The sequence below is a fragment of the Protobothrops mucrosquamatus genome, unplaced genomic scaffold, assembly GCF_001527695.2.
Source record: "Protobothrops mucrosquamatus isolate PMUCROS unplaced genomic scaffold, P.Mucros_1.0 scaffold8326, whole genome shotgun sequence".
Lineage (NCBI taxonomy): Eukaryota > Metazoa > Chordata > Lepidosauria > Squamata > Viperidae > Protobothrops > Protobothrops mucrosquamatus.
This window is the reverse complement of record NW_015394122.1, coordinates 1-12,634: the sequence shown is the minus strand read 5'-3', so window position 1 is coordinate 12,634 and position 12,634 is coordinate 1. Positions and strand designations below refer to the sequence as shown.

Here is a 12,634-nt window from a genome sequence, read left to right as displayed (position 1 = left end):
ACACAGTGCTAGGCTGCATTAACAGAGGGATAGAATCAAGATCACGTGAAGTGTTAATACCACTTTACAATGCCTTGGTAAGGCCACACTTGGAATACTGCATCCAGTTTTGGTCACCACAATGTAAAAAAGATGCTGAGACTCTAGAAAGAGTACAGAGAAGAGCAACAAAGATGATTAGGGGACTGGAGGCTAAAACATATAAGGAAAGGCTGCTGGAATTGGGTATGTCTAGTTTAATGAAGAGAAGGACGAGGGGGGACATGATAGCAGTGTTCCAATATCTCAGGGGCTGCCATAAAGAAGAGGGAGTCAAGCTATTTTCCAAAGTGCCTGGAGGCAGGACAAGAAGCAACGGGTGGAAACTAATCAAGGAGAGAAGCAATCTAGAACTAAGGAGAAAGTTCCTGACAGTGAGAACAATTAACCAGTGGAACAACCTGCCTCCAGAAGCGGTGAATGCTCCAACACTGGAAGTTTTTAAGAAGAGACTGGACAGCCATTTGTCCGAAATGGTATAGGGTTTCCTGCCTGAGCAGGGGGTTGACTAGATGACCTTCAAGGTCCCTTCCAACTTTATTATTATTATTATTATTATTATTATTATTATTATTATTATTTATTTTATAAAGACCGTTGTTGTTTTTTCTTTCAACGAACCCATAATCCCTCTGAATGGAGCTGAGCATTTACCAGCCGGATGCCCTTCCTGATGCCTACATGGAGTTCGCAGCAGATACGTTCTCTTTGTGCCCAGAGAGAGAGAGATAATCTGCCGCTACCTAGAACCGAACTATGAAAACCAAACCAAGAGCAACCTGTGTATATTTTACAGGTGGTCCTCATCTTACGACAGTTTGTTTAAGGAGTGTTTGAAGTTACAACAGCTCTGAAAAAAGTGACGTATGTCTGTTTTTCACACTAACGGCCACTGCAGCATCCTCAATTGCCGTGTCCCCTTTTGCGACCTTCTAGGAAAGCCAGATTCACTTAACAACTGTGTTACTAATTTAACAGCTGCGGTGATTCACTTAACAACCGTGGCAAGAAAGGTCGTAAAACGGGACACAATTCATTTAGCAACTGCCTCGCTTAGCAACAGAAATTTTGGGCTCAATTGTGGTCGTACGTTGAGGACTGCTTGCAATCCTATAAAAACGAAACCAATAACATATTACTCGGTTCCCTGTTATATTACTCTCGCCGATATATGGATGATTTCTTGTCCCTGGGTATATATTTGCTTTTACAAAGAGAAAAATGATCCTTTTTCAGCCGTTCAATCTGAAATTTATCATACCAAAACGGTGCCTGGGGGAATAGTTGGCCATACAATCATTTTTCATAAAACGGAGCTGTGTTTTGTAGAATAAATCCTGCCGGATTGTCACTCCCAGCAGTAAATTGCGTTGTGTTCACATTCCATTCTTTATTTATTTCCAAAATTAACATTCTGCCGTAGCCTGATGGACTGTGGAGGGACAATAGAAATGAAGCATAAAATACAGTAACCCCATAAACTTTAAAAAATAACAACGTTCAAAGAAACAACTAAGGGTCCAAAGCATATTCAAATAAGGGGGTTTTCAGCTGTTTGCAAAATGCAAGCAGAGACAGGGCGATTTGTATCTCCTGAGTAGTGGGTGGGTAGGCAGAATGTTCCAAATATTGGAAGCTGCTGTGTTATAGTCACTGAGCAATTTCACAGGTAACAGATAACGAATAACAAAAAAGTAGGTGTTTGAGAAGAGCAACAAAGGTGATTAGGGGACCGGAGGCTAAAACATACAAAGAACAGTTGCAGGAATTGGGTATAGAATAACAGAGTTGGAAGGGACCTTGGAGGTCATCTAGTCCAACCCCCTGCTCAGGCAGGAAACCCTATACCATTTCAGGCAAATGGCTGTCCAGTCTCTTCTTAAAAACGTTCAGTGTTGGCGCGTTCACCGCTTCTGGAGGCAGGTTGTTCCACTGGTTAATTGTTCTAACTGTCAGGAAGTTTCTCCTTAGTTCTAGGTTGCTTCTCTCCTTGATTGGACTAGAAGGGGTTGGACTAGAAGACCTCCAAGGTCCCTTCCAACATTGATATTTACACCGTGAGAAAAAAGAACCACGTTTTTGTGTTTCCCATCCCAAATTGTAGAAACAACATTACCAATTTTACAGTCCGCCCAATTCTGCCCTTCTCAAACCTCAACCACTTTAAGAGCTATGGACCCTCAACTCCCAGAATCCCCCAGCCAGTCAGAAAACTAGGAAGGAAAGCCCATCCATCTTAAAACTGCTAACTCAAGAGAAACACTGAACAAGGAATTTTGGGTGGATTAATCTTTTCAGAAAGCTCCCCCCCCACACACACACACACCTATGCATCTACATACACAGGGCACGAATCGGTCGTGGTCAGAAAAGTCAAGATGGCAGCCATGGTGGTGCCACTGAAGCGCCCCCTGTTGGCCAGGTGCATTGCTAATCCATTGTGATTGTCGTCTTCCTTTTCTTTTCTTTTTTGATGTTTGCAGTCCTTGCGGCCCAGAGGACCGACAATGTATAGCACGATAAAATATGAGCTCAACAGCACCCTACTCACCCCCTTTTTTTTTAGCAAACCAGCAAATTCTGCTCAAGGCTGGAGGATGAATCCCGCTGTTTCCTTACCGTTCCAACTTAAAACACACACACACACACACACACACACACACAAAAGTTAATTTGCAAATGCAAACCAGCAGTGCCACAGAAACAAATGACAATCTTGTGGCGCAACAAGCTTCAATATTATTGATCACAACATGGGATATGTGTTCCTTTTGTCTTTTGTTCGTACAGCAGGAACAGGCTGACCTTTGTTTATAATTGATGTTACTGCTTATAATACATGAGGAAAGAAAGCAAAACGGGGGGAAAACACCAATGTACTCCCCCCCTGTAAAAATAAATAAATCCACCAACTTAGAAGGAAAAAGAGAAAAAGCCTACGAATGGAACTGATCTTCAAATATTTCAAAGTAAGTATTCAGAGGCGGAAAAGAAAGATCCGAAGCCTTTTCAGTCCACATTGATCATCATCATCATCATCATCATCATCATCATCATCATCATCATCATCATCATCATGATGATGATGATAAAGTTGGAAGGGACCTCGGAGGTCATCTAGTCAAACCTCCTGCTGAGGCAGGAAACCCTATACCATTTCGGACAAATGGTTGTCCAGTCTCTTCTTAAAAACTTCCATTGTTGGAGCACCTACCACTTCTGGAGGCAGGTTGTTCCACTGGTTAATTGTTCTCACTGTCAGGAAGTTTCTCCTTAGTTCTAGGTTGCTTCTCTCCTTGATTAGTTTCCATCCGTTGCTTCTTGTCCTGCCTTCAGGCGCTTTGGAGAATAGCTTGACTCCCTCTTCTTTGGGGCAGCCCCTGAGATATTGGAACACTGCTATCATGTCCCCCCTCATCCTTCTCTTCATTAAACTAGACATATCCAATTCCAGCAACCGTTCCTTATATGTTTTAGCCTCCAGTCCCCTAATCATCTTTTTGCTCTTCTCTGTACTCTTTCCAGAGTCTCAACATCTTTTTTACATCGTGGTGACAAAAACTGGATGCAGTATTCCAAGTGTGGCCTTACCAAGGCATTGTAAAGTGGTATTAATACTTCACGTGAAATGAAATTGAAATCAGCTAATTTCTTGGGATTTTGGAGAATGGATGTCTAACACAGGTAGTCCTCAACTTACAACCACCACTGAGCCCAAAGTTTCTGTTGTTCAGTGAGACATTCTGTTGTTCAGTGAGTTTTTAATATACTACCATCTTGGAAGCAGCAAACCCTGGAACCTTCTTTGTAGATGCAATATTAATTTTTTTGGCTGGATTTTATTCTTTCTTTTCATGTAATGTTCTTGACATCTTTCAACAATGACAATGGCTGGGTGGGAATGTTCGGTATATAACTTCAAATTAAATATTTTATTACCAGCCCGGGTATACAACTTCTTCTTGTCTTTGTCCTTGCATCTCTTTAGAGTTGGGGCTAAATTATATGTGCGAAAGGTACCACAAACACATAAATTGGAGCCCTTTGTAACTAGTAAACCTTGCTGTGAACATCTAATGAGGTTTTCGCCTGAACTACAGTGACTCATGTTCTTTTAGCAAATAAAAAATATGTACTAATTTTAAACTTACTGTATGTGCATTCCTTATTTTTCCATTACAACTTGTGAATCTTTGCCACACCTGTTTGGGAAGGGCAGATAGGGGTGGGTTAATTTGGAGAAGGTTGAGTGACATAGAGGTGACCATACACCGGTTCCTGATATATAAAAGCAGGAATATTCCTGGTAGTACCAGGTTTAGTTCTGAACAAAAGAACAGGAAGATTTACTAGTCCCCCAGCACGGAGGAAGTCACCTTGCCTGATGGATGGTGGACGCAGTAACCTTGGATGGAGAAGCTCCTGGTGGATGGTGTTTTGGGCAGGTATGGATGAGAACTCTGAATAGCAGAGTCTAAAAAGGTTGAATGTGATCTTGGGTGAAGGATCAAGTCCTCATTAGAAATCCTGATATATCTACCTGGATTCTGTTGGATGATTCTACTGCTTGACACCCATGCCGCTCTTATTTTACAAAACAGAACTTTATACTAGTGATTGAATTTCGGTTAACTCGCTTAAGAAGTCTCAAAATCCATGGAAGTCCCAAAGGTGCAATTTCCCCTTTTTTTAAAATAGAGATTGTATTGATTTTCTTTTACATGCATATGTTAATTTTCCAACCAACGAGCTGTCTGGGGTTAGCTATGCTAATACATATTTGATTCCTAATCCTCCATTCTTTCCTCTAACCAACGATAAAATAAGTCCCAAGTTTGGCAGTAATCTGTGTCTTCTTTATCTTTCAATCTCGTAGTTAATCTGTCCCTCTCTGCGCATTCCAATATTTTTCTGATTATTTCTTCCTCTGAGGACAGTCCTTCGTTCTTCCAATATTGCGCAAAGATTATTCTCGCTGCTGTAGTGATGTGTAAAATCAAATATAGACTTTGCTTATTAAGCTTTTCAGGCATTATACCTAGTAAGAAAAGTTCAGGTTTAAAATCAACATGTTCATCTAATATTTTGTCTTACCACGTATGTATCTTTTTCCAATAAGCCTTAGCTTTGCCACATGTCCACCAAATGTGATAGTACGTGCCTGGGTTGTGCTTACATTTCCATGGAAGTCCCAAAGGGGCACTTTTCCATCATCATCATCATCATCATCATCATCATCATCATCATCATCATCATCATCATCATCATCATCATCATGATAAAGTTGGAAGGGACCTTGGAAGTCATCTAGTCCAGCCCCCTGCTCAGGCAGGAAACATCGGACAATCAATGTTTTCCATTATGAATATTTAGCCATTATAAGGTCCTCTGGTGCAATTAACCTGCTTTGCTAAGCGTAGCCTGCTTGATTTGGGAGTTCACATGTCATGTGAACCCAACCCCAGTGGTTTAACCATCGTTAAACAAATTATGGGGGTCACCAGATGCTGGGGTGTGTCTTAAATTCCTTTCAATTTTTAACCACGTTGCTTTTTCTTTTAAAAAAAAAAAGGTTGGTGGTGTTTTCTAATTTCTCCTGCAGGATAGCAAGTCTGGCTTTATTGGGAGAGGAATTGGCACCCCGTGTGATTTGAGCGTGGAAAAGCATTTTCCAGAAACGTTTTCTGCAGACAAATTCTAGGAGGGGGTCTTTTGCTTGATGAAATGTATCTTACTTAGACTCTATCGTTTCCCTCCCTCCCTTTGTCTCTCTTTCTCCTTTCAACCTGCAGGGGCCATCCTCCATAGTAGCGTCCTCGTGGCTCAAACTGGTGAAACCATTGTTATTGAGGCAATTCCTCCAAATCCAGTGGAGACGTTTGAGGTCCTGCTGAAGCCACCAACTCCCCCAGAGACTACTATCTTTTGCACCTGGTACCGTCAGTCAACGGGGGCCGATCCGCTGCTAGTGGTTCAAAGTGTAAACAAGACCGGACCAGGATATACTGGGAGAGAAACGATCTACCCCGACTGCTCCCTTCATATTAAGGAGCTACAATTAAATGACACTGCAAACTACTTGCTAACCATAGCAGGAGCTACAATTTCTAATGGGAATATAAGATTAGAAGTCACAAGTAAGACTTTTTTTAAAAAAAATTGGGATAGGCTGGCCAGAATTCAGAGTCCCCATACCCTCACGCGTGTGAAGGCACCGGCTCAAGTTACTGAGCTGAAAATGAGGATTTCTGCTCTAGCCGTGCATACATCTCCATCCATAAAGTCCTCCATGAATGAGTGCCTCCCTACCTTATGATTTTTCCTTAAGGTTCTGAAGACATGGTTTCTGTCAGCGGGCTGGGGGACCCCGAGTTTGGAGAGCCAATCAAGTGGCTTACATGATTATGGTTGTGGTTGCCCTAGGGTGGGGTGTGTGGCGGTCTACGACAACTCACCGTAGCCAACTGGCCACAGGACAAGAGTTACATTAATAGTGAAGAAATAATGGAATAGAATCATTAGAGGAAGGATGCCAACATGGAAAGTGAGTGACCAACATTAAAATAGTTTTTTAAAAATAATTTTAAATAAATAAATTGAATTGGTGGATTGTCCTACCTACAGCGAATTGTCCCGTGGTCAGTTGGCTGTGCCGAGTTGACTGTGGCGAGCTGTCCCATCTCGTGGGGTGGGGTGTTTGTGGTGGTTGATTTCTAATGCTGTGCACTGCCTGGAGTCACCTTGTGTGAGTTGGGTGGTTCTATGAATCTAAAGGAAGAAAAAGAAAAAAAGAAAGAAAGAAAGAAAGGAAGGAAGGAAGGAAGGAAGGAAGGAAGGAAGGAAGGAAGGAAGGAAGGAAGGAAGGAAGGGAAAGAAGGAAAGTAGGAAAGGAAAGAAGAAAAGAAAGAGGGAGAGAGAGAGAGAGAGAGAAAGAAAGAAAGAAAGAAAGAGGGAGAGAAAGAAAGGGAGAGAGAGAAAGAAAGAAAAAAAGAAAGAAAGAAAGAAAGAAAGAAAGAAAGAAAGGGAGGGAGGGAGAAAGACAGAAAGAGAAAAAAAAGAAAAAAGAAAAAAGAAGGAAGGAAGGAAGGAAAGTAGGAAAGGAAAGGAGGAGAAAGAGAGAGAGAGAAAGGAAGAAAGAAAGAAAGAAAGAAAGAAAGAGGGAGAGAAAGGGAGAGAGAAAGAAAGAAAGAAAGAAAGAAAGAAAGAAAGGAAGAAAGAAAGAAAGAGGAAGGGAGGGAGGGAGGGAGGGAGAAAGAAAGAAAGAAGGAAGGAAGGAAGGAAGGAAGGAAGGAAGGAAGGAAGGAAGGAAGGAAGGAAAGAAAGAGGGAGGGAGGGAGGGAGGGAGGGAGGGAGAAAGAAAGAAAGAAAGAAAGAAAGAAAGAAAGAAAGAAAGAAAGAAAGAAAGAAAGAAAGAAAGAAAGAAAGAAAGAAAGAAAGAAAGAAAAGAAAGAAAGATCAACTGCCCTTGGTAACATCTGGAGTTGTATGCCAGAACTATGTTCCAATATGTCAGGAGTGCGACTAGGACGAAAATAAATGTAATATGCCACATTTAACACCTTGTGATGGGGTGTGCGTATTGAGGGGGGCTCTTTGACAAGAAGGTGTCAATGCACACAGATAGTTTAAGCGATTAAGGCACCCAGGCTGGAAAGCGGAAGACTCTGAGTTCCAGTTCCGCCTTCGCCATGAAGGCCAGCTGGGTGACCTTGGGCCAGTCCTTCTCTCTCACCTCACCTCACCTCACCTCACGGGGTTGTTGCTGTGGAGAAAGAGGAGGAGGAAGATGTGTTGGACATGTTTGCTGCTTTGAGTTATTTGTAAAAATAATAATGGCGGGATACAAATCAATAAACAAAGCACATGTGAATCAAACCGCGAAAGCCTTGTGATGTGAGCAATAGAGGCGTCTTAACTGAGAGAGACGGCCTGATAGGACATTATAATGAAATGGTAACGAATGAAAAAGAATCTGAAATTCTTTAAGCGGCCTCTTCAAACACCTTTGCCTTTAATTTAAGTCTAAACTCAGTTCCAGCTAAGGAGGGGTAGGCAACCTTGGCTCTTTTTTGACTCGTGGACTTCAACTCCCAGAATTCCTGAGCCAGCCGTGCTGAGGGGAAAGGGGAGAGGTTTCCAAGCTGAGCCGTGCTGGCTCAGGAATTCTGGGAGTTGAAGTCCACGAGTCATAAAAGGGCCAAGTTTGAAGACCCCTGGTTTAAATATTTAAATGTTTTTTCCTCATGGTCACGTGATCAAAATTCAGGCATTTGGGCAGGGGTAGGCAACCTTGGTTCTTTTATGGCTCGTGGACTTCAACTCCCAGGATTCCTGAGCCAGCCATGCTGAGGAGAAAGGGAGAGGTTTCCAAGCTGAGCCGTGCTGGCTCAGGAATTCTGGGAGTTGAAGTCCACGAGTCATAAAAGGGCCAAGTTTGAAGACCCCTGGGCTAAGGCCTCAGGTTGTGCCTATCACACTTGGTTTCTATCTCTCTAATCCTCTCTCTTCTGTCTGCAGAGTTTGTGCCAAAGCCGAATGTGGTTATCTCGCCATCCCCTTTCATTGTGGAATTGCAGGCCGTTCAGCTACGGTGCAATACAACCATCACTCAGAACGTTAGCTGGTTGAAGGACGGACATCCTCTGCCCCCTGAGTACAACTTGACGGATCACAACCGGATCCTCTCCATTGCCTCTGCAGCCAAGGAGGACACCGGGGCGTACCAGTGTGAAGTCCCCAATGGTGACACTCCAGTCACGAGTGACCCTGCGCACCTCAGTGTGATCTGTGAGTATTTGGCGTCCATTGCCTCCAACCCATTTTTAAATGTCATCTATAGAACTGTTGTTGTTTTGTAAACGGCAAAGCCTGTAGAGGACATCTTAAAGTTCTTCTGACATGTGCAATGTCCGCTATCGTGACGAAAATAAATTTAAAACAAACAAACAAAAGAGAGAATAAACACTATTCTTTCAAAAACAGCCTGGTCAAGAAAGAAAGGAGAGGGACAAGGGAGACACACACACACACACAGAGAGAGAGAGAGAGAGAGAGAGAGAGAGAGAGAGAGAGAGAGAGAGAGAGAGAGAGAGAGAGAGAGAGAGAGAGAGAGAGAGAGAGAGAGAGAGAGAGAGAGAGAGAGAGAGAGAGAGAGAGAGAAAGAGAGAGAAAGAGAGAAAGAGAGAAAGAGAGAAAGAGAGAGAGAAAAGGAACAATGAGAGGGAGAAAAGGAAAGGAAAGGAAAGGAAAGGAGGAAAGGAGGGAGGAAGGAAGGAAAGAGGGAGGGAGGAAAGAAGCAAGGAAGGAAGGGAGGGAGGGAGAGAGAGAAGGAACGACGAGAGGGAGCAAAGGAAAGGAAAGGAAAGGAGGGAAGGAGGGGAGGGAGGAAGGAAGGAAGGAAGGAAAGAGGGAGGGAGGGAGGAAAGAAGGGAGGGAGGAAAGAAGGGAGGGAGAGAGAGAAGGAACGACGAGAGGGAGAAAAGGAAAGGAAAGGAGGGAAGGAGGGAAGGAGGGAGGGAGGAAGGAAGGAAAGAGGGAGGGAGGGAGGAAAGAAGCAAGGAAGGGAGGAAGGGAGGGAGGAAGAGAGGGAGAGAGAGAAGGAACAACAAGAGGGAGAAAAGGAAAGGAAAGGAGGGACGAAGGAAGGGAGGGAGGGAGGGAAGGAGGAAGGAAGGAAGGAAGGAAGGAAGGAAAGAAGAAAGAAAGAAAGAAAGAAAGAAAGAAAGAAAGAAAGAAAGAAAGAAATAAAGAAAGAAAGAAAGAAAGAAAGAAAGAAAGAAAGAAAGAAAGAAAGAAAGAAAAAGATTATGGATGTGTGGTGAGCTCTGAAGAATATTTATTTCTCATCAAGGCTTTATGTCCCTCAAAGAGGGTTTGTTCCCTTATTGCATCTGAGTAATTTAGTCCCGCCTTGATTCAAAAAGGGCTTGAACCTTAACTGGGGGAAAGGACATCCCCAGAGGGGCTAAACAGCCTCAGAAGGTCAGAAAGGAGAGAATTTATGATGTTGGTAAATGTAGTGAGAAGATAGGCAACACCCAGCCTCTCGGAAGAAAGACCAGCTGGAGAAGGTGAGGAACAGGGCAGGGCCATCCGACAGAACTCCATGACCAAATGGAGCCCATCCCTTTTCCAGAAAGCGAGACAGCCCTGCCTAGTAGCCAGTCCCTACCACCAGCAGGGCTGGTCCCAATGAGGAGTTAGCTACAGTTCCCCAACTAGTCCGTTCTCTGCATTTTGGTTGAAACAGAGCAGCTAAATTCATGACGGGGATGGGATGGTTGATACTACCTTGCCCATAAGGGATTTCATTGATGAGGCAGCCCAATTCAGAGGCCCATTTGGGTCCTTAAAGATCTGGAGTCCTCAAGGTGTGGAGGCTTCACAATTAAGATCCTGTTATCTATGGTGTTCTGGAACCTGAACTAAGATGCTTTGTAATTCAAGTCCAGGCAGAGTCAACTCAACGAAAAATGGTTTTAAAACAAATATTTATTCCAGGAATTCTTAGCAGAACTTAACTTTCTGAAGGTACATCCGGATGTGTACATTTGTCCATTTTACATAGGTAAAAACAGTAATTCCTTCATATCAGCTTTAGCGTGGTTGTAGACAATATCCCTGCATGCGTCCCATGTTGGTTTCACACAAAAGCATTCCTTTACTCAGATACATCCTGCAATAACTTTGAAACTCCTCCCACTTAATTGGATAATTATAGGATTCACTGAACAGCTAAACTACATTACCCATAAGCCATCTCTTAAGGAGACAGCGCTTAACCCTTTAAATGCCAAACATTCTAGCATACAGTGCTCAGCTAACTGGCTGGTCCAGTACATATGGAGATGCTCAGTCATCCAGGTCATGGTTGTCCCAAAGGTGCTTTTTCAATTTGCAACTGGACTTTCTTTGTTTTTTCTTGAAGACGTTCTGCTTCTCATCCAGGAAGCTTCTTCTGTTCTGACTGAATGGTGGAGAATGGAAGGATTTATATCCTTTGCAGTCATCTGGTCATTGGCGCTCTTTCTAAGAGTCGTTCAGCCAGAACCTGAAGACGCTTTTTGGATGAGAAGCGAAACGTCGTCAAAGGAAAAACCGAGGCAGTCCAGTTGCAAATTGAAAAAGCACCTTGGGGACAATCAAGAGCCTGCTTGCTCTTGTGGGTGAACGGGGGGAAGGATTCGACCTGAATTGTTCCGTTCAAATCCAAACTTTTCTGCATTGCGTCTTCGTCCCTAGATGGTCCAGAGGTGCCTGTCATCCATCCAAACAATGCCTGTAATAAAGAATACCAAACCATCATCCTCAACTGTCTGGCTGCTTCGTATCCCGGGCCTCAGTACACTTGGTACCGTGATGGTACCGTGATGGATCGCGGGCCCAAATTAATCATCGAAAACTTCACTGAGAGCCAAGCTGGGATCTACGTCTGTGAAGCCCTGAATGAGCTTCTTCAAACACGGAATGAGAGCGACGGTCAGCACATCCGCTTGGAGAAAAGTAGGTAACCGCGGTGGAACCAACACTTGTGGTCTGTTGTCATTGTGGGTCGTTGGCTGAGAGCCCTTTCACCAGCACTGTCTGTGGGACCTGCCACCCCTTTAACCTCGGAATAGAAACGATCTCCATTTGTTCAGGGAGATATTATTAGAGACCAACTGTACAGGTTGTCCTCAACGTAGGACCACAATTGGGCTCAGTTGTGGTCGTAAGTCGAGGACCACCTGTACAGTGGATCTCTAATAAACTATATCTTTCTCAACAAATGGAGCCAAGGATCGTTTGGTATAGGTTCTCCTGCTCGAGCAGGGGGTTGGACTAGAAGACCTCCAAGGTCCCTTCCAGCTCTATTCTATTCTATTCTATTCTACTCTACTCTACTCTACTCTACTCTACTCTACTCTACTCTACTCTACTCTACTCTATTCCTATTCTACTCTACTCTACTCTACTCTACTCTATTCTTCTACTTCATTCCATTATTCTATTCTATTCTATTCTATTCTATTCTATTCTATTCTATTCTATTCTATTGTATCGTTGGTAAGGGAGACAGTTGTTCAGTGAATTTTGCCCCATTTTACGACCTTCCTTGCCACAGGTGTTAAGTGAAACACTGCAATAGTTAAATTAGTAACCTGGTTGTTAAGGGAATCTGGCTTCCCCTATTGAACTTTGCTTGTCGGAAGGTTGCAAAAAGAGGAATCACATGACCCCAGGACGCTGCAACCGTCATAAATACGAGCCAGTGGCCGAGCGTCTGAAATTTGATCATATGACCGTGGGGATGCTGCAACGGCCATAAGTGTGAAGAAAAGGTCATAAGTCACTTTTTTTCAGTGCCGTTGTAACTTTGAACGGTCACTAAACAGATGGCTGTAAGCCGAGGACTATCTGTATTGCAAAGCCAGAAGTGGGAAAACCTCTGAGTTCTACTTTTCCCTCTCTTAACTATCTCTCACTGCCCACCCCAGTATGACCAACCAGGTTCAGGCGGGACTTTCATAACGGTCAGTCCGAGCGAAGTTTGGTACGGGGCTCCCTCCTTCTTCCAGCTGGGTGACCTTGGACCAGTCCTTGTCTCTCAGCCCAA

General features: G+C 43.5%; 1 protein-coding gene across 1 annotated transcript; it reads left to right on the top strand.

The window, feature by feature from the left end:
• Nucleotides 1–4,424: 4,424 nt before the first annotated feature.
• Nucleotides 4,425–11,541, top strand: LOC107300750 (carcinoembryonic antigen-related cell adhesion molecule 5-like; the record flags this gene model as incomplete). Its single annotated transcript, XM_015830047.1, has 4 exons — nucleotides 4,425–4,484; nucleotides 5,832–6,176; nucleotides 8,557–8,826; nucleotides 11,281–11,541. Coding segments are annotated over exons 1-4 (892 nt in total), but the record flags the coding sequence as incomplete, so codon positions are not given.
• Nucleotides 11,542–12,634: the final 1,093 nt, after the last annotated feature.